Source organism: Rana temporaria, chromosome 8 (genome assembly GCF_905171775.1).
Source record: "Rana temporaria chromosome 8, aRanTem1.1, whole genome shotgun sequence".
Taxonomy (NCBI): Eukaryota; Metazoa; Chordata; class Amphibia; order Anura; family Ranidae; genus Rana; species Rana temporaria.
Window position 1 is genome coordinate 29982707 of NC_053496.1, and position 18555 is coordinate 30001261.

General features: G+C 47.4%; 1 protein-coding gene across 1 annotated transcript; it reads left to right on the forward strand.

Annotated features, from left to right (window-relative positions):
* Positions 1-4678: 4678 nt before the first annotated feature.
* On the forward strand, positions 4679-18502 carry PRDX3 (peroxiredoxin 3). The gene is made up of 7 exons (XM_040361475.1): positions 4679-4784; positions 6751-6865; positions 8837-8978; positions 10961-11096; positions 12180-12283; positions 14003-14168; positions 18325-18502. Exons 1-7 carry the CDS (start codon positions 4749-4751, stop codon positions 18373-18375), a joined length of 750 nt encoding a protein of 249 aa, XP_040217409.1. The 5' UTR covers positions 4679-4748; the 3' UTR covers positions 18376-18502.
* The last annotated feature ends 53 nt before the right edge of the window (positions 18503-18555 follow it).

Sequence of the window (18555 nt, forward strand, 5' to 3'; positions counted from 1 at the left end):
CACCTCATATACTATACACAGGGATGGGAACAGAGAGCTGGATGCAGAAGAAATAGGGGTACACACTACACCTCATATACTATACACAGGGATGGGAACAGAGAGCTGGATGCAGAAGAAATAGGGGTACACACTAGATCTCATATACCATACACAGGGATGGGAATAGAGAGCTGGATGTAGAAGAAATAGGGGTACACACTACCCTCATATACTATAAACAGGGTTGGGAACAGAGAGCTGGATGCAGAGGAAATAGGGGTACACACTACACCTCATATACTATACACAGGGATGGGAATAGAGAGCTGGATGCAGAGGAAATAGGGGTACACACTACACCTCATATACTATACACAGGGATGGGAATAGAGAGCTGGATGCAGAGGAAATAGGGGTACACACTACACCTCATATACTATACACAGGGATGGGAATAGAGAGTTGGATGCTGAAGAAATCGGGGGACACACTACACCTCATATACCATACACAGGGATGGGAAGAGAGAGCTGGATACTGAAGAAATAGGGGTACACACTACACCTCATATACTATACACAGGGATGGGAATAGAGAGCTGGATGCTGAAGAAATCGGGGTACACACTACACCTCATATACCATACACAGGGATGGGAAGAGAGAGCTGGATACTGAAGAAATAGGGGTACACACTACACCTCATATACCATACACAGGGATGGGAACAGAGAGCTGGATGCAGAAGAAATAGGGGTACACACTACACCTCATATACCATAAACAGGGATGGGAATAGAGAGTTAGATGCAGAAGAAATAGGGGTACACACTACACCTCATATACCATACATAGGGATGGGAGCAGAGAGCTGGATGCAGAATAAATCGGGGTACACACTACATCCTATACACTATACACAGGGATGGGCAGAGAGAGAGAGGTGGAGAGCAGAAGAGACTAGGGTACACACTACACCTCATATACCATACACAGGGATGGCAACAGAGAGCTGGATGCAGAAGAATTAGGGGTACACACTACACCTCATATACCATACACAGGGATGGGAATAGAGAGCTGGATGCAGAAGAAATAGGGGCACACACTACACCTCATATACTATACACAGGGATGGGAAGAGAGAGCTGGATGCAGAAGAAATAGGGGTACACACTACACCTCACATACTATGCACAAGGATGGGAAGAGAGAGCTAGATGCAGAAGAAATAGGGGTACACACTACACCTCATATACTATACACAGGGATGGGAACAGAGAGCTGGATGCAGAAGAAATAGGGGTACACACTACACCTCATATACTATACACAGGGATGGGAACAGAGAGCTGGATGCAGAAGAAATAGGGGTACACACTACACCTCATATACTATACACAGGGATGGGAATAGAGAGCTGGATGCAGAAGAAATAGGGGTACACACTACACCTCATATACTATACACAGGCAGGGCCGCTGTTATAAATCATGGGGCCCCATACAGCCTACCTAACGGGGCCCCCCAACCTCACCCTTGACCCCCATCCGTAACTCTGCCCACCCGACTAACCTGAGATTATCGGACAAATTATCTTCCATTTTTTTTATGCATGATAATTTCATATCAGCAGCGCTGCTAATGCATTCCAATGGGCAAAGGCGGTGGAGGAGCGGTGTATACACTGCTCCCGCACCGCCCCAAAGATGCTGCTTGCAGGACTTTTTCTAACATCCTGCAAGCGCACCGCCCCAGTCTGAAAGAACTCAGGCTTTCGCACTGGGGCTGCAGGCATTTTTCAGGCACTTTACAGGCGCTATTTTTAGCGCTAAAGCGCCTGAAAAATGCCCCAGTGTGAAAGGGGTCTATGGGTGGCCAGATGTAAACACACATGTCCATTTACATCAGGCTACCTCTGGTCTGTCACATAAAGGTCTGGAAAAATAGAAAAGAACACAGTCCTTTTCCCTTTTTTTTTCTTGACCTGCACAGACCTGGAGGTAGGCAGGTGTCTATGGACACAAGTCCACAAGGGGAAGGGAGAGGATAAAAACATGGCTCAACTGCAAGTTCTTACTGCCTCCCTTCCCCCAAACACAAGTGTAAACTAGCATGTCATGCTTATTATCATGATGACGATCACAGCACATCACATACTTTAGGGCTCTGGGTCAGTGTCACATGGCTGTTGGGTGCTGACTTCATTATGGCTGTACTGTAATACAGCCATAAGTTAACAAAGCCGGCCCCCAACAGCCATGTGACACGACACAGAGCCCTAAAGTATGTGATGTGCTGTGATCGCCATCATAAGCAGACAGTCGGGGAGTCTGGGAGCTGTACCTTCCTTCCATTGAAGTCTGTCAGTATCACTGTGTGCCACTTGTCTGTGCACCACCACTCGCTAGGGTGACCACGTGTCCCAGATTGCCCGGGACAGTCCCGTCTTTTGCAGGTCTGTCCCGGGCACCTTCATTCCAGGACAATACAGTGTCCTGGAATGAACCTGACACAGCCACCCCCCAAGCCAAACTAATGTCCACAAAAAAGACGGACACAAAGAGATGGACAGCATAGCTCCCAACTGTCCCTGATTTCGAGGGACTGTCCCTGATTTGGAGCAATGTCCCTCTGTCCTCCTCATTTGTCCCTCATTTTGGTCTGATCTATATAGTTGTATATAAAATGCACTTTTTATCTATCAGAAAGTGTTTTCCAGCACTAAACCTTTTATCTGATTTCAAAATTGCTGCATTTGTAAATTCCAGAAGCCAATATAAAGGAAAAGTAGTGGTAAAAAAAAAAGGACTTGTGGGTTTAACCAATCTTGTTTTTTTGTACAATTCTCCTTTAAGGGGGCATGGCAAGGGGTGTGTCCTATGCCTGCATACTTTTGCTGATAGGTGTCCCTCATTCCCATCTCAAAAAGTTGGGAGGTATGGGAGAGGTATCCCCAACAGTCGTTGCAGCTTTACAAAGGGCGCACCCAAGCATGCAACCCCCCCACCTTTTTTTTTTTGAAGAGGGAAGCAGGTCCTAATCAAAAAGGAAACACACTCCCTTGAGTGATTCATTGTATTTTGTTAGGGATGTCGGCCAGCTGACCCTATCGCCCCATACAAGGGAAACACCACTCTTTAGTAAAAGTTTTGAGAGTGACACAAATATTCATTTTCACAAAGTCTGCTGCCTCCATTTTTATGATGGCAATTTGCCATCTTGGTGTTGACGAGGACACGGCTGGAAATCACTCTGTAATGCTGACTGAGATGGAATAACAGACTGGAAACTATAAAAGGAGGGTGGTGCTTGAAATCATTGGCCTGGATTCAAGAAGCAATTGCGCCTGTGTAACCATAGGTTACACAGCGCAATTGCTTACTTGCCCCGGCGTAACGAATGCTCCTGATTCAGGAACCTTGTTACGCCGACTGCATATCTTAGGCTGCATTCTTGCGATGGCCGCTAGGTGGCGTTCCCGTTGTGCTCAGCGTATAGTATGCAAATTGCATACTAACGCCGATTCACAACGTTGCGCGAGCCCTGCGTACGCAGTTTACGTTGTTTCCGTACGGCGGTTTTCGCGTAAGGCTGCCCCTGCTATTAGCAGGTGCAGCCAATGTTACGTATACCCGTCGTTCCCGCGTCGCGAAATTTGAAATTTACGTACTTTGCGTAAGTGATTCGTGAATGGCGCTGGACGCCATTCACGTTCACTTTGAAGCAAATGACGTCCTTGCGACGTCATTTGCCGCAATGCACGTCGGGAAAGTTTCCCGACGGAGCATGCGCTCTACGATCGGCGCGGGAACTCGCATAATTTAAATGATTCCCGCCCCCTACGGGATCATTTAAATTGCGCGCGCTTACGCCTGGCATTTTGCCGGCGAGCCCGCGCAATTTACGGAGCTACTGCTCCGTGAATCAAGGGCAGCGCAGTAAATTTGCGGGGGCGCAGGGCAAAAACGTTGCCCTGCGCCTCTGTAAAATATCCGCAATTCTACCTGAATCCAGCCCATTGTTCTCCCTCAAGGAAACACATGCAGTCGTCATTCCCAGCACAGTTTGGTGATGAACAATGCATTTTCCAGCACGATGGAGCACCATAAGGCAAAGGTGATAACTGAGTGGCTTAGGGAACAAAACATCAACATTTTGGCAAAGACCGGAGTGGGGGAGGCGGGTTTGCAGCCTATTACCTCACCTGCCTTTCACATTGTGGGATTTCCTTGGAATGTAACATTTTATTTGTATATGTATTTATTTATTTATTTATTTTGAACATTCAATTATGTATTTATTTATTATTATGAGAAAATTAAACAATTATTGAAAAAAAAATACACATATATATATATATATATATATATATATATATATATATATATATATATATATATATATATTTACATCCTTATTTGTATTTGGCTGATCACATGAGCCCTATTTAATATTATGAACAATATTGAATTCAGCTCATGTAAATAGCCAAATACAAATAAAGATTGTAAAAATATATACAGTACTGACAGACCTGACCACAAAGAGTGGAGCGAGCGCCCTCTGGTGGTGGGAGGGTGGCAGCGCACTAGACTAGACCCCTTGTTCAGTCACATGCACACCGCGACGCTTGCGATTCTCAGCCCCGCCCACAAAACGGGAATCCCAATGATGTGGAATGTGCGACCAATAGGATAGGTCCTTTTCTTCGACACCGCCCCCTCTGGCTGACAACGGGTAGCCTTCAGACTCTAACTTGCAAAGATGGCGGCCTCCTGGGGAAGGTTACTGGCGACACGAGTGAGTGTGGGGAGATCCCGGGGTGTCCGTACTGGGGGAGATACCACTATGTACATTATACAGGGGGGATTACCTGGGAATATACCACAATACAGGGGAGATTACATGAGAATATACCACTATACACAATACATTGGGGATTACCTGGAAATATACCACTATACAGGGGAGATTATCTAAGAATATACCACTATGTACACTATACAGGGGAGATTACATGAGAATATACCACTATACACAATACATTGGGGATTACCTGGGAATATGCCACTATACAGGGGAGATTACCTGAGAATATACCACTATATACACTATACAGGGCAGATTACCTGGGAATATACAACTATGTACACTATACAGGGGGGGATTACCTGGGACTATACCACTATACAGGGGAGATTACCTGAGAATATACCACAATATAGGGGAGATTACCTGAGAATACACAACTATACAGGGGAGATTACCTGAGATTATACCACTATATACACTATACAGGGGAGATTACCTGGGAATATACCACTATGTACACTATACAGGGGGGATTACCTAAGAATATACACTATACAGGGGAGATTACCTGGGAATATACCACTATGTACACTATACAGGGAAGATTACCTGGGAATATACCACTATACAGGGGAGATTACCTGAGAATATACCACTATGTACGCTGTACAGGGGGATTACCTGGGAATATACCACTACAAACACTATACAGGGGAGATTACCTGAGAATATACCACTATGTACACTATACAGGGGGATTTCCTGGGAATATACCACTACAAACACTATACAGGGGGAGATTACCTGGGAATATACCACTACAAACACTATACAGGGGAGATTACCTGAGAATATACCACTACAAACACTATACAGGGGGAGATTACCTGGGAATATACCACTACAAACACTATACAGGGGAGATTACCTGAGAATATACCACTATGTACACTATACAGGGGGAGATTACCTGGGAATATACCACTACAAACACTATACAGGGGGAGATTACCTGGGAATATACCACTACAAACACTATACAGGGGGAGATTACCTGGCAATATACCACTACAAACACTATAAAGGGGGAGATTACCTGGGAATATACCACTACAAACACTATACAGGGGAGATTACCTGGGAATATACCACTACAAACACTATACAGGGGAGATTACCTGAGAATATACCACACTACAGGGGGATTACCTGGGAATATACCACTACAAACACTATACAGGGGGAGATTACCTGAGAATATACCACTACAAACACTATACAGGGGAGATTACCTGGGAATATACCACATTGTACTGGGGGATTACCTGGGAATATACCACTGTGTACATTATACAGGGGAGATTACCTGGGAATATACCACATTGTACTGGGGGATTACCTGGGAATATACCACTGTGTACATTATACAGGGGAGATTACCTGGGAGTAATACTCCACATAATTACAGGGACATGACATGTATGATGATGACGATTTGGATTTTGTCTATAAATATAAAGTTGCGTGTTAATCCCCCCAACACTCTGTTTGTCTTTGTGTATCAATAGTTGTGAAATCTTCAGGATTTTTGTATAATCTGCACGGACAGTTGGGAGCCATTTTTAGTAATTGGTAAATTTTGTGTTCGGACATTTCTCAGCGAAGTCCAAACTTTCCCTTATCAGATTGTTGTTTTTCACGGCCGGACCCTGCCCCCACTCTCAGGCTGGAGAGATCTGTTGCACAATTCTCCCTTTTGGCGCAGTTATTGCGGGAGGTTATCTCCGCCGGTCCAGTTGTCCTATAACAGATCTCTGCCATTTAATCCCTGCACACAGAGATCTGATGGCGTGTTGGGGGGGGGGGGATTCTCAGCTCTGTTGTGGTGTCAGGGGGAACACAGAGATTTGATTGAGAGGTCTGCTGAAAAGATCACCTTCTTGTTTCTTTGCAGGTAATCCGCGCTGCAGCGGCTCCCGTTTCACGTTCCGTCCAATGTCCTGTCATCGCAGGAGCCAGTGCAGGCCGAGCTGTCTTCTGTGCTAATCCAAAGTTTAATTTCAGCACCAGTGAGTTCTGTTCTTATTGATCTGTGCACCTCTATTTACTGAGTATTCCGATGTCTGCTACCACTTTATAGAATATGGAGGGCTGGGGCCTGGGTTGTATCTGCAGAGCGGAGCCCTACCCTCTAATCCTGCCTCTAGGAGTCATTTCCTGGGTTTATTGGTTTAGCTGCTGTGAGGAGACCTTCCTGTGCCCTGCCCCCTAGGAGTTATTAAATTAGGATGATTGGCTCAGTTGTAGTTGCCAAGAGGAGACCTTCCTGTGCCCTCCCGTCTAATCCTGCCCCCTAGGAGTTATTAACTGGGTTGACCGTCCCGGTTTTAGCTGCTGGTAGGAGACCTTCCTATGCCCTCCCCTCTAATCCTACCCCCTAGGAGTTATAACCTGGGTTGATTGGCTTGGTTTTAGCTGCTGGGAGGAGACCTTCCTGTGCCCTGCCCCCTAGGAGTTATTGATTTCTTAGAATATAAGCTCTAACAAGCAGGGCTCGCTGATTCCACCTGTATTGAATTGTATTGCAACTGTACTGTCTGCCCTAACGTTGTAAAGCGCTTTGCAAACTGTTGGCTTTTTATATAAATCCTGAAATAATAATAATAATATAATAATAATAAACTGGCTCGGTTGTAGTTGCAAAGAGGAGACCTTCCTATGCCCTCACCTCTAGGGGTGCAACGGATCGTCACGATCCGTGATCCGAATGGGTCACCCTGTTCGGATCGGCACACCACGCGATCCGCGGAGCGCTCCGGAGCCTCGGCCGTAGGAATATCCCCGGCTTAGGCCTAGCTCCGGAGCGACGGCCATCTTGCTCCACCCCCGTGTGCTTGTCAGAGCACAGCGTGACATGCCTCAGCGCGCTCACTACAGACCCGGAACTGCCTGCAGACATGTGGAGACAGCATTGGTGAGCTCTGCACCTGCAGGTAGGAGCTACACCATCACCTGGGGACCATGTCTGTACACCAGAGTGGAGGGGGGTGACGCCAGGGTAATGATAGTGATTAGGTGGGTGTAACAAGATTTGGCTTATTTTTTTTTTGCTGATCCGAAAATGATCCGATCCGTGACTCCTGATCCGAGGATCGATCCGATCCGTGATTTTTTTGATCCGTTGCACCCCTACTCCCCTCTAATCCTGCACCCTAGGAGGTATTGCCTGGGTTGTTTGGCTCGGCTTTAGCTGCTGAGAGGTAGACCTTCCTGTGCCCACTCCTCTAATCCTGCCCCCTAGAAGTTATTACCTGGGTTGGTTGGCTCGTCTTTAGCTGCTGAGAGGAGACCTTCCTATATCCTGCCCCCTAAGAGTTATTAACTGGGTTGATTGGCTTTATTTGTAGTTTCCAAGAGGAGACCTTCCTGTGCCCTCTCTAATCCTGCCCCCTACCTGAATTGACTGGCTTGGTTTTAGCTGCTGGGAGGGGACCTTCCTGTGCCCTGCCCCTTAGGAGTTACTACATGAGTTGATTGGCTCAGTTACAGTACCCTCCCCCTATAATCCTGCCCCCAAGGAGTTATGCCGGCTGTAGCGCTCCTCCCCCCTTCAGCGCATGACGGCTGTAGCGCTCCTCCCCCTTCAGCGCATGACGACTGTAGCGCTCCTCCCCCTTCAGCGTATGACGACTGTAGCGCTCCTCCCCCTTCAGCGTATGCCGGCTGTAGCGCTCCTCCCCCTTCAGCGTATGCCGGCTGTAGCGCTCCTCCCCCTTCAGCGTATGCCGGCTGTAGCGCTCCTCCCCCTTCAGCGTATGCCGGCTGTAGCGCTCCTCCCCCTTCAGCGTATGCCGGCTGTAGCGCTCCTCCCCCTTCAGCGTATGCCGGCTGTAGCGCTCCTCCCCCTTCAGCGTATGCCGGCTGTAGCGCTCCTCCCCCTTCAGCGTATGCCGGCTGTAGCGCTCCTCCCCCTTCAGTAAATTATGCCGACTGTAGAGCTCCTCATTTAGTATATGATGACTGTAAATTCTATCCTACAGGTTGCTCGCGGCTCTTCCCCGCCGTAACTCAGCATGCTCCACAATTCAAAGGGACAGCCGTTGTCAATGGAGAGTTCAAAGATTTAAGTCTGGATGACTTCAAGGGAAAGTACCTGGTGCTGTTCTTTTACCCATTGGACTTGTGAGTATTTCTTGGGGAGGGGCTTAGGTGGGGGGATAAATATCACAGGTAGTCTTGTTGTGGGAGATATCACATATGGCAGGGCTCGACAAATCCCGGTCGCCAGGTCGCCATGGCGACTAGAAATAGTGTCCTGGCCACTTGGCTTGGAAGTGAGCTGGCGCCATCTGGTGGTGAGCCGTTGGTTTTACAAGTTATTACCACCAGATGTGTAAGCTGGCGCCATCTGATGGTGGCCGTTGGTATTACAAGTTAAGCATTACAAGTTAAACAGCAATTCTAATGTCATTTTTCACTATTTTCACTGCCATCTTCTTCCCTCTAATTAGAACCCCCAAACATTATATATATTTTTTATCCTAACACCCTAGAGAATAAAATGGCGAACGTTGCAATACTTTCTGTCATGCTGTATTTGCGCAGCGGTCTTACAAGAGCACTTTTTTGGGGAAAAAATTACACTTTTTTTTTTTATTAAAAAATAAGACAACAGTAAAGTTATCCCCATTTTTTTAAATATTATGAAAGATGTTACGCCGAGTAAATTCATACCCAACATGTCACGCTTCAAAATTGCGTCCGCTCGTGGAATCCTGACAAACTTTTACCCTTTAAAATCATAATAGGCAACGTTTAAAAAAATCTACAGGTTGCATGTTTTGAGTTACAGAGGAGGTCTGGGGCTAGAATTATTGCTCTCGCTCTACCAATCGCGGCGATACCTCACATGTGCGGTTTGAACACCGTTTACATATGCGGGCGCTGCTCACGTATGTGTTCGCTTCTGCGCGCAAGCTCGTCGGGACGGGGCGCGTTTTCTGGCTCCTAACTTTTTTAGCTCCTAGATTCCAAGCAAATTTGTCAAACCCTGACATATGGCACAGTTGAGGGATGGGTTGGTGGATATCACATTCAGCTCTGGGGATGGTGGTAAATACCACATACGGCTCTTGTGATGGAGGTGGTCGATATCCTATGCATTTATGGTGGTGAGGAGGTGGTAGACATTGCATACGGCTCTAGTTACAGTGGCAGATGATACAGATACAGCTGGTAAAGGTGGTAGGGGGTGTCGGATGGCACATGGGGCTCCGGTGGTGCAGAGTGGTGGGTGGCACATAAGGCTCCGGTGGTGCAGAGTGGTGGGTGGCACATGGGGCTCCAGTGGTGGGTGGCACATGGGGCTCCAGTGGTGGGTGGCACATGGGGCTCCAGTGGTGGGTGGCACATGGGGCTCCAGTGGTGGGTGGCACATGGGGCTCCAGTGGTGGGTGGCACATGGGGCTCCAGTGGTGGGTGGCACATGGGGCTCCAGTGGTGGGTGGCACATGGGGCTCCAGTGGTGGGTGGCACATGGGGCTCCAGTGGTGGGTGGCACATGGGGCTCCAGTGGTGGGTGGCACATGGGGCTCCAGTGGTGGGTGGCACATGGGGCTCCAGTGGTGGGTGGCACATGGGGCTCCAGTGGTGGGTGGCACATGGGGCTCCAGTGGTGGGTGGCACATGGGGCTCCAGTGGTGGGTGGCACATGGGGCTCCAGTGGTGGGTGGCACATGGGGCTCCAGTGGTGGGTGGCACATGGGGCTCCAGTGGTGGGTGGCACATGGGGCTCCAGTGGTGGGTGGCACATGGGGCTCCAGTGGTGGGTGGCACATGGGGCTCCAGTGGTGGGTGGCACATGGGGCTCCGGTGGTGCAGAGTGGTGGGTGGCACATAGGGCTCCGGTGGTGCAGAGTGGTGGATATCATTTATTGCTCAGTTACATCGTACAGTCACAGCTTTGTCTCTGTGTCTTCTACGTAAAGGGAGGCTCCTGACTGTTTTCTTATCTGACCCCTCCTGGGTCTTGGGCCATCACTGCAGATAAGGGCGGAGGCATCAGAGATGGTGGAAGTGTGTGCGCTGTATAGATATCATTACTCTTAAAATAAAGGAATCTGACTTCCTACATTGTACTCTGACATCTCTGTCTCCTATTGCAGCACGTTTGTCTGTCCAACCGAAATTGTTGCCTTCAGTGACAAAGCCAGTGAGTTCCATGATGTCAACTGTGAGGTAGTGGCTGTCTCTGTGGATTCTCATTTCTGCCACCTGGCCTGGACAAATACCCCAAGAAAGGTGGGTGTAAGATCACTTGATTCCCATGCTTACAGGTTGGTATCCCTGATTTATAATGGCAGGCTCAGGAGTCGCATGGTTTTCTCCGCTTCCTTCAGATGTTGCTGGCAGTGTTTCAACAGATACTCCACCCTGCTACTTTATACACTTTTATCAGGAGTATAATTGGCATAGGCCAGCAATTTACATAATTGTGGTAAAGCATGGGTGCTCAACCTGTGGCCCTCCCAGCTGTTGCAGGACTAGAAGTCCCATGATGCATTGCAAGCTGCTGACAGTTACAAGCTTGACTCCTAAAGTCAGAGGCATGATGGGAGTTGTAGTTCCATAAGAGGTGGAGGGCCACAGGTTGAGCACCCATGTGGTAAAGGGTACTACAGAATAAATTTGTCACTCATGGGTTTTTATGTTTCACAAGATGAACAGTATAGGCAACTTTAATCTAAAGTGCAGGTAACATGTGTTCCTGGTGCCTTCATGACCCTTACATCAGGTGGTAGAGTCCTGGAAATACAAGCCATAGGCTCCCAAAAAAAATAAAGACCTGTTGGCCGTTCAAGGAATTACCCCTCCTGCTCCCATCATGCCTCAGGTTATTGCTGGTGTCCTAGGAGGACATCTTTGCTCTACTTAGAGAAGTTTTGATCTTTTTTTTGTTTTAACTAGCCTTTTTTATGTTCTCTAGATTTTTTATTTTTTTTTCCTCTAGTCAAGACTTCATCTGTGCGCTGCTAGGCTCACTATGCAGCCATCTAGATCCGCTCACCCTCAGGGCCTCCTTGGAGGCTATACTTTGGATATTGTTGGACTGTTAATCCTAGCAGTTATCCCATGAAGGCGGAAGTATAGCCCAGTTGTATCAGAATATCTACTGATTTTGTGCCCTTTATGAACTCCAAGTAGTAAAGGATTTTACAGTAAATACATAAATTGACATTTTCTAACCATTATTTAAGCCTTCAACATATTCACGAAATATGATATTATGTGAGGAGGGGACAATCTTCAAAAGTGAGTGTTCATTCTTTGCCGGCCTTTATTTATGTGAGACTGTCTGAGTGACTGTACCATATTGCCTTATAGAACGGAGGACTGGGACCCATGAATATTCCACTGCTGTCTGACCTAACAAAGCAGATATCCCGCGACTACGGAGTCCTACTAGAAAACCCAGGCATAGCGCTGAGGTAGGCTATGTTTATTCTATTTTTTGACACATGCCTTCCCTTCCCTTTTTGTCTTTGCTCTTTTTCCCCTTGTTCTTACTTTTCCGCTCCTCTGTCCATTTTTTTTTTCTGCTCTGTCCCCCTCCCCTTCTCCGTCCCCCTCCTTTTCTGTCCACGCTTTCCTTCCCTGTCCCTTCCCCTTCTGACTACGTTTCCCTTCCCTGTCCCCTCCCCTTCTGTCCACGCTTCCCTTCCCCGTCCTCTCCCCTTCTCCATCCCCTCCTTTTCTGTCCACGCTTCCCCACCCTGTCCCCTCCCCTTCTCCGTCCCCTCATCTTCTGTCCATGCTTTCCTTCCCGTCCCCCTTCCCTTCTCCCTTCCCTTCTCCATCCCCCTTCTTTTCTGTCCACGCTTCTCCTTCCCCCATCCCCTCCTTTTCTTTCCCCTCCCGCCTTCTGTCCATGGTTCCCCTCCCGCCTTCTGTCCATGGTTCCCCTCCCGCCTTCTGTCCATGGTTCCCCCTCCCGCCTTCTGTCCATGGCTCCCATCCCCTCCCGCCTTCTGTCCATGGTTCCCCCTCCCGCCTTCTGTCCATGGTTCCCCCTCCCGCCTTCTGTCCATGGTTCCCCTCCCGCCGTTCTGTCCATGGTTTCCCTCCCGCCGTTCTGTCCATGGTTTCCCTCCCGCCGTTCTGTCCATGGTTTCCCTCCCGCCGTTCTGTCCATGGTTTCCCTCCCGCCGTTCTGTCCATGGTTTCCCTCCCGCCGTTCTGTCCATGGTTTCCCTCCCGCCGTTCTGTCCATGGTTTCCCTCCCGCCGTTCTGTCCATGGTTTCCCTCCCGCCGTTCTGTCCATGGCTCCCCTCCCCTCCCCCCTTTTGTCCATGGCTCCCCTCCCCCCTTTTGTCCATGGCTCCCCTCCCCTCCCCCCTTTTGTCCATGGCTCCCCTCCCCTCCCCCCTTTTGTCCATGGCTCCCCTCCCCCTTCTGTCCCTGTTCCCCCCTCCCCCTTCTGTCCCTGTTCCCCCCCTTCCCCCCTGTCCTTTTTTTTCCCCTCCCACCGTTTATGGGTCACTGACAACTTTCACAGGTTAAATAACGTGTATTTATCATCGCCATTAGGCTGCATTCACACCTTGGCGCTGCGATTTTGCCCGCCATTTCAAAACACTCTGCTAAAATGTTTTAATGGCACCTAAAAACACGGCTTCAATGGCGGCAAACGGCATTGAACGAAGCTTGACGCCCGAAATAAGCTCCCGACCCTTTTTTGGGCGAGAAGCTTCACGCGGTTTGCTGCAATTGCAGCGCAATTTATCCCGCAGCAGAATGGCACCCTGTTTTTAGGTGCCATTAAAATAAATGGCATCTGAAAAATGGGTTGTGTGATTTATTTATTTTTGTTATTTTAAAGCTTTGAAATTGCGATTCTGCCTGCATTTCAGATGCCCAGGTGTGAATGCAGCCTTAGAGAAATGTTACTTCCGGCTGTCGGGGGTAAAAATGATTACAGGTAGATGATTACACCAGCCAGCTCTGCTCCCATTGGCAAAATCAGAGCAAAAGCCTCTCAACCTGCTGAATTTTAGGGTTCATTGAACACGGTCACCTGCACTTTCACTCCACTAATCTGTGGAGTACATTGCTGGACCACTGGGCATGGTGCTCATTGTGCCCTAATAAGTTACTGGAAGGAACTGTAGCGACATTCACAAGGCTGTCTTCTGTTTTTGTCTTGCAGGGGTCTTTTCCTCATCGATCCTAATGGCATAGTGCGACACATGAGTGTGAACGATCTTCCTGTTGGCAGAAGTGTGGAGGAGACTCTGAGGCTTGTGAAAGCCTTCCAGTATGTGGAGACACATGGAGAGGTGTGCCCGGCCAACTGGACTCCCCACGCTCCTACAGTAAGTATTCTGTCCAACTCCCCTTTCTAGGGAAGTACATGGCTGACACCAGTGAGTCTTTGCTTACCAGCCAAGTTGCACTAAACATCATCCCCCAATTTATACATTTAAAATGGGGGGGGAGGGAAGAAAAGGCAGACCTCCAATTCTCCTACATGGGAGATTGGAGAAGGGAATTGTATTAACTTTCATTACAAACAAATATAAAAAAGTAGCTTTCACATGCTATTGTTAAAAGCTAATCCATATCCCAGAAGAAATGATCACACTAGTATATTAATATATAATATGGTCTAATATTCTTTCTTGTAGATAGTTTACACTGATATGGAACATGATATATCATATATACTCGTGCATAAGCCGAGGTACCTACTTTTACCACAAAAAAATGGAAATACTTATTGACTCGAGTATAAGCCTAGGGTGAGAATGCAGCAGTTACTGTAAGTGGAAAAGAGGGTCAACAATGCCCATTGCAGCCTGACCTCGCTGTGTGCCTGACCTCGCTGTGCCCATTGCAGCCTGACCTCCCGATCTGTGTACCTGAGTCCATGACATGCATATTCAGATGGGGCCGTGCAGTGTTAAAAAGTCACACTCTCTTCCTTGTCTGTGATAGGCGGAACACTCAGTTTCCCAGCAGACACTGTGTTCAGTGTTCCGCCTATCACAGACACCCTCTCGTCCTCTCGTCTATCACGGACTGAACACAGTGTCTGCTGGGAAACTGAGTGTCCTGATTTATCATGGAACAGGACAAGGAGGAGTGCGACTTTTAACACTGCACGGCCCCGTCTGAATATGCATGTCACGGACTCAGGTACACTGACTCGAGTATAAGCCGAGGGGGTCATTTTCATCTAAAAAAAAGGGCTGAAAAACTCTGCTTATACTCGAGTATATGCGGTAATAACGGCTTGTGGCTCCTGATGAAGCCCTGGATATATGCGAAGCACACTGATCCACTAAGCTCTACAGTTATACTGTTGTGATCATTACATCTGGGATATGGATTAGCTTTTAACAATTATTAAGGGGGTTGTAAACCCTTGTGATTTTTCATCTTAATGCAGTCTATGCATTAAGGTGAAAAACCTTCTGTCATGCTGCAGCCCCCGCCGTGCCCCCATTCTACTCGCCCAAACCCAGTCTTTTTCACCCTGGGGATGAGCACACAAGCTCTAGCTGACGTCTCATGTCCTGATTGGATTGATGGCAGCACAGCCATTGCCTCCCGCTACTGTCAATCAAATCCAATGACGCAGGGGCGGGGCCGAGTACTGCTTTCCGTGTCAATAGACGCAGAAGCAGGACACGGGAGCATGCCCACATGGATGTCCCAAAGGACAGTGCTTCTCAGATGGAGCACTCGAGAAGGGGAGAAGCTGTTTGTTATTTAAAAAAGAAAAATTAGGGTTTGGTAACCCTTTAAGGTGCCACTCATGGCCATCATCCATACTGTATATTTGGAGAACAAACAAAAAAGGATCCCAGGCTGTACAGGCCACACAATGAGTAAACAGTTTATGGTAAAATCGTACAATGTATTGGTAACAAAAATGAAAACGTTTTTATCCAATCCACGTGTTGGTTATAAAAACAATACTAGTGCTGGTATATCATTGTGCATTTATCATGCACCAGGAAAGAATGCTGATAACCAAAGTCCTGTTCTGCAAACGCATTTCAACAGACTTGGCTTCATCAGGGCCTATGAAGACATTACAGTGCTATTATACAGTATCCATACATATAAGTTTTCAATATATTCTTGCGTTCACTGTAAGGGACCCACCTCAAGCACAAGAAGCACCATCACTCCCTGAGCGGGCGCTGGAGCTTTAGAGGACTCCACCAATCGCACTCCCAATAAAAAAAGTATACAGTCATAGTTCAGTCAGGATGCTTCAAATGGGCATAATCTATTTATTCTATGTGTCAGAGGAAAAAGCAATAGAAAAAGGGGAGGAAAAGAAGAAGAGAAGAAGAAGAAAAGGGGGGTAAAGATGAAGTAAAGTGGGGATCTCAAAAACAATGGTCTTCCAGCTGTTGCGAAACGAAACGTCCCATGAGGCATTGTAAAACTCTGACATTCACAGACATTACTAGGCATGATGGGAATTGTAGTTTCTAAACAACTGGAGGGCCGTAATTTGGAGACCCCCTGAAGGAAATGGAAGAAAAAGGCGAAGGCACATAGAACTTCCAAATCTATACTTGTATGTCATTTATCATTATAGCCCTATAAATCGGCCATTGCACTCATACCCCATGCTTTTAACAATTTCAGGTGTTTTATTATATGAATAAAGCTACTTTTATATTTTGTTTGTAGCAACACTTAAAGCGGGGGTTCACCCTAAAACTACTTTCTAGTATTACAATGTCCCGACACATTACAATACAATTATGCCTATTTTTTTTTATTTTTTATGCTGTACATACCTCGGTACAGCTAATTCACCCGCGGCTTCCGGGTTGCGAATCCTGCGGGAGTGGGCGTTCCTAACTTGCTGGTGATTGACGTGATGACCAAAAACGAGCTCCCCCCGTCGCGTAAGCTGCGTCACGGTTGCGGAAAAAAGCCGAACGGCGAGTCGGCGCTATACTGCGCCCGCGCACCGCCGTTCGGCTCCTTTCGGCAATCGTGACGCAGCTTACGCGACGGGGGTAAGCTCGTTTTTGGTCATCACGTCAATCACCAGCAAGTTAGGAACGCCCACTCCCGCGGGATTCGCAACCCGGAAGCCGCGGGTGAATTGGCTGTACCGAGGTATGTACAGCATAAAAAAAAACAAAATAGGCATAATTGTATTGTAATGTGTCGGGACATTGTAATACTAGAAAGTAGTTTTAGGGTGAACCCCTGCTTTAATTACACCCCCCCCCCCCCTCCCCAGTCTTCCATGTAGGAGAATTGGAAGTCTGCCTTATCTTTCCATTGACACATTTCCTTTGTATTCCTCATCTTCTAAATTTCTTCACAATTCTACTTTTGAGTATTTTCACTGTTCTTCTGGCTCTGCCCACTCTGATAATCTTCTTGTTGTCTTGGACTGTGTACTTCCTAGAAATCTGAGGATTTTTTTTTTTTTGTAAAATAGAAGTTTAGGTTATAAAATACCCCTCCACGGTGTTCCCTATTCCCTGCAGACATCGCAGATGAATGCTTTTTTTTTTTTTTCACGTGTTTTCTATGCCATCACGTGACCGCATAGCTCTGTCCCCGCTCTGTAAATGTGCAGCTGGTGGGAGGGAAGTCTCTTCCCTGCCAACATCCCCTAGAGCAGCAGTTGCCGGAAAGCGACATCACTGCTTTATAAATCATCTCTGTTGTTGCAACTCCAACTTATCGGTCATATGACTGCATAGATAAACAGAGCTTGGCATTCATGTGACCGCATAAAAAAACAGGGGGGAAACCAGCTATTTACTTTGCCCTGCAGAAATGGCAATCGGGAGTACTAGAGAGAGGTAGCATTTCAAAGGTGGGATATTGTATAGCCTAAAGTTCTACTTTAAATCTCACCCACATGTCATGCGATTCAATTAGCAGTGCAACTAGCTAGGCATATAAATCAATCTGGATGGACCATCTCTGTGATGTTTTGTGAAACACTTGATGAATCTGTGAAGGTGGGGGTCCCCTTTAATCACACTGCCTGTATCTGTCTGCTGGGTGTCATTGTCACAAACACGTCCAGGAAGGCTCTGAGGTTCTAAAGCAGGGAAATGCAAGTAGTGGACCTCCAGCTGTTGCAAAACTACAAGTCCCATCATGCCTCTGCCTCTGGGTGCCATGCTTGTGGCTGTCAGAGTCTTGCTATGCTCATGGGAATTGTAGTTCTGCAACAGCTGGAGGTCCGCTAATTGCATATCCCTGTTCTAAAGTGTTGGGAGAGAGGATGACAAGTCATGTGCGGGAGATATAAAATACTTGCTATGATTTTCCATTCCTGGCACCAATCCAATGTCAACATACATGTGGTAGTGGCCCCCCCCCCCTCTACATAATGGTGGCAGGAAAATCCTTTAGAAAGAGGACATTTCTTTGATTGGTTTTGTATTTCCCATGTATGCTTCTCCCACACATGGAGTCTGCAGCGCTGATCACATGCTCTGTGTTGGAAATAAAGTTTTTTCTCTCTTCCAGATTAAACCAAGTCCAGAAGGATCAAAGGAATACTTTAATAAAGTGAACTGAATGTCCCGCTCACCGCAGATGTCCACAATGCCGCCGGCTATGCCTGTGAGGGGGGTGGGAAACCCCCAACAGATTTTCCGCTGTATAGTAATGTTAGATGATTGCTCAATAAACCACTCAAACCATCCTATTGTCTGTGGATTGATCAGTTGGAGAATGACAGTGGTCAGTTATTGGTGG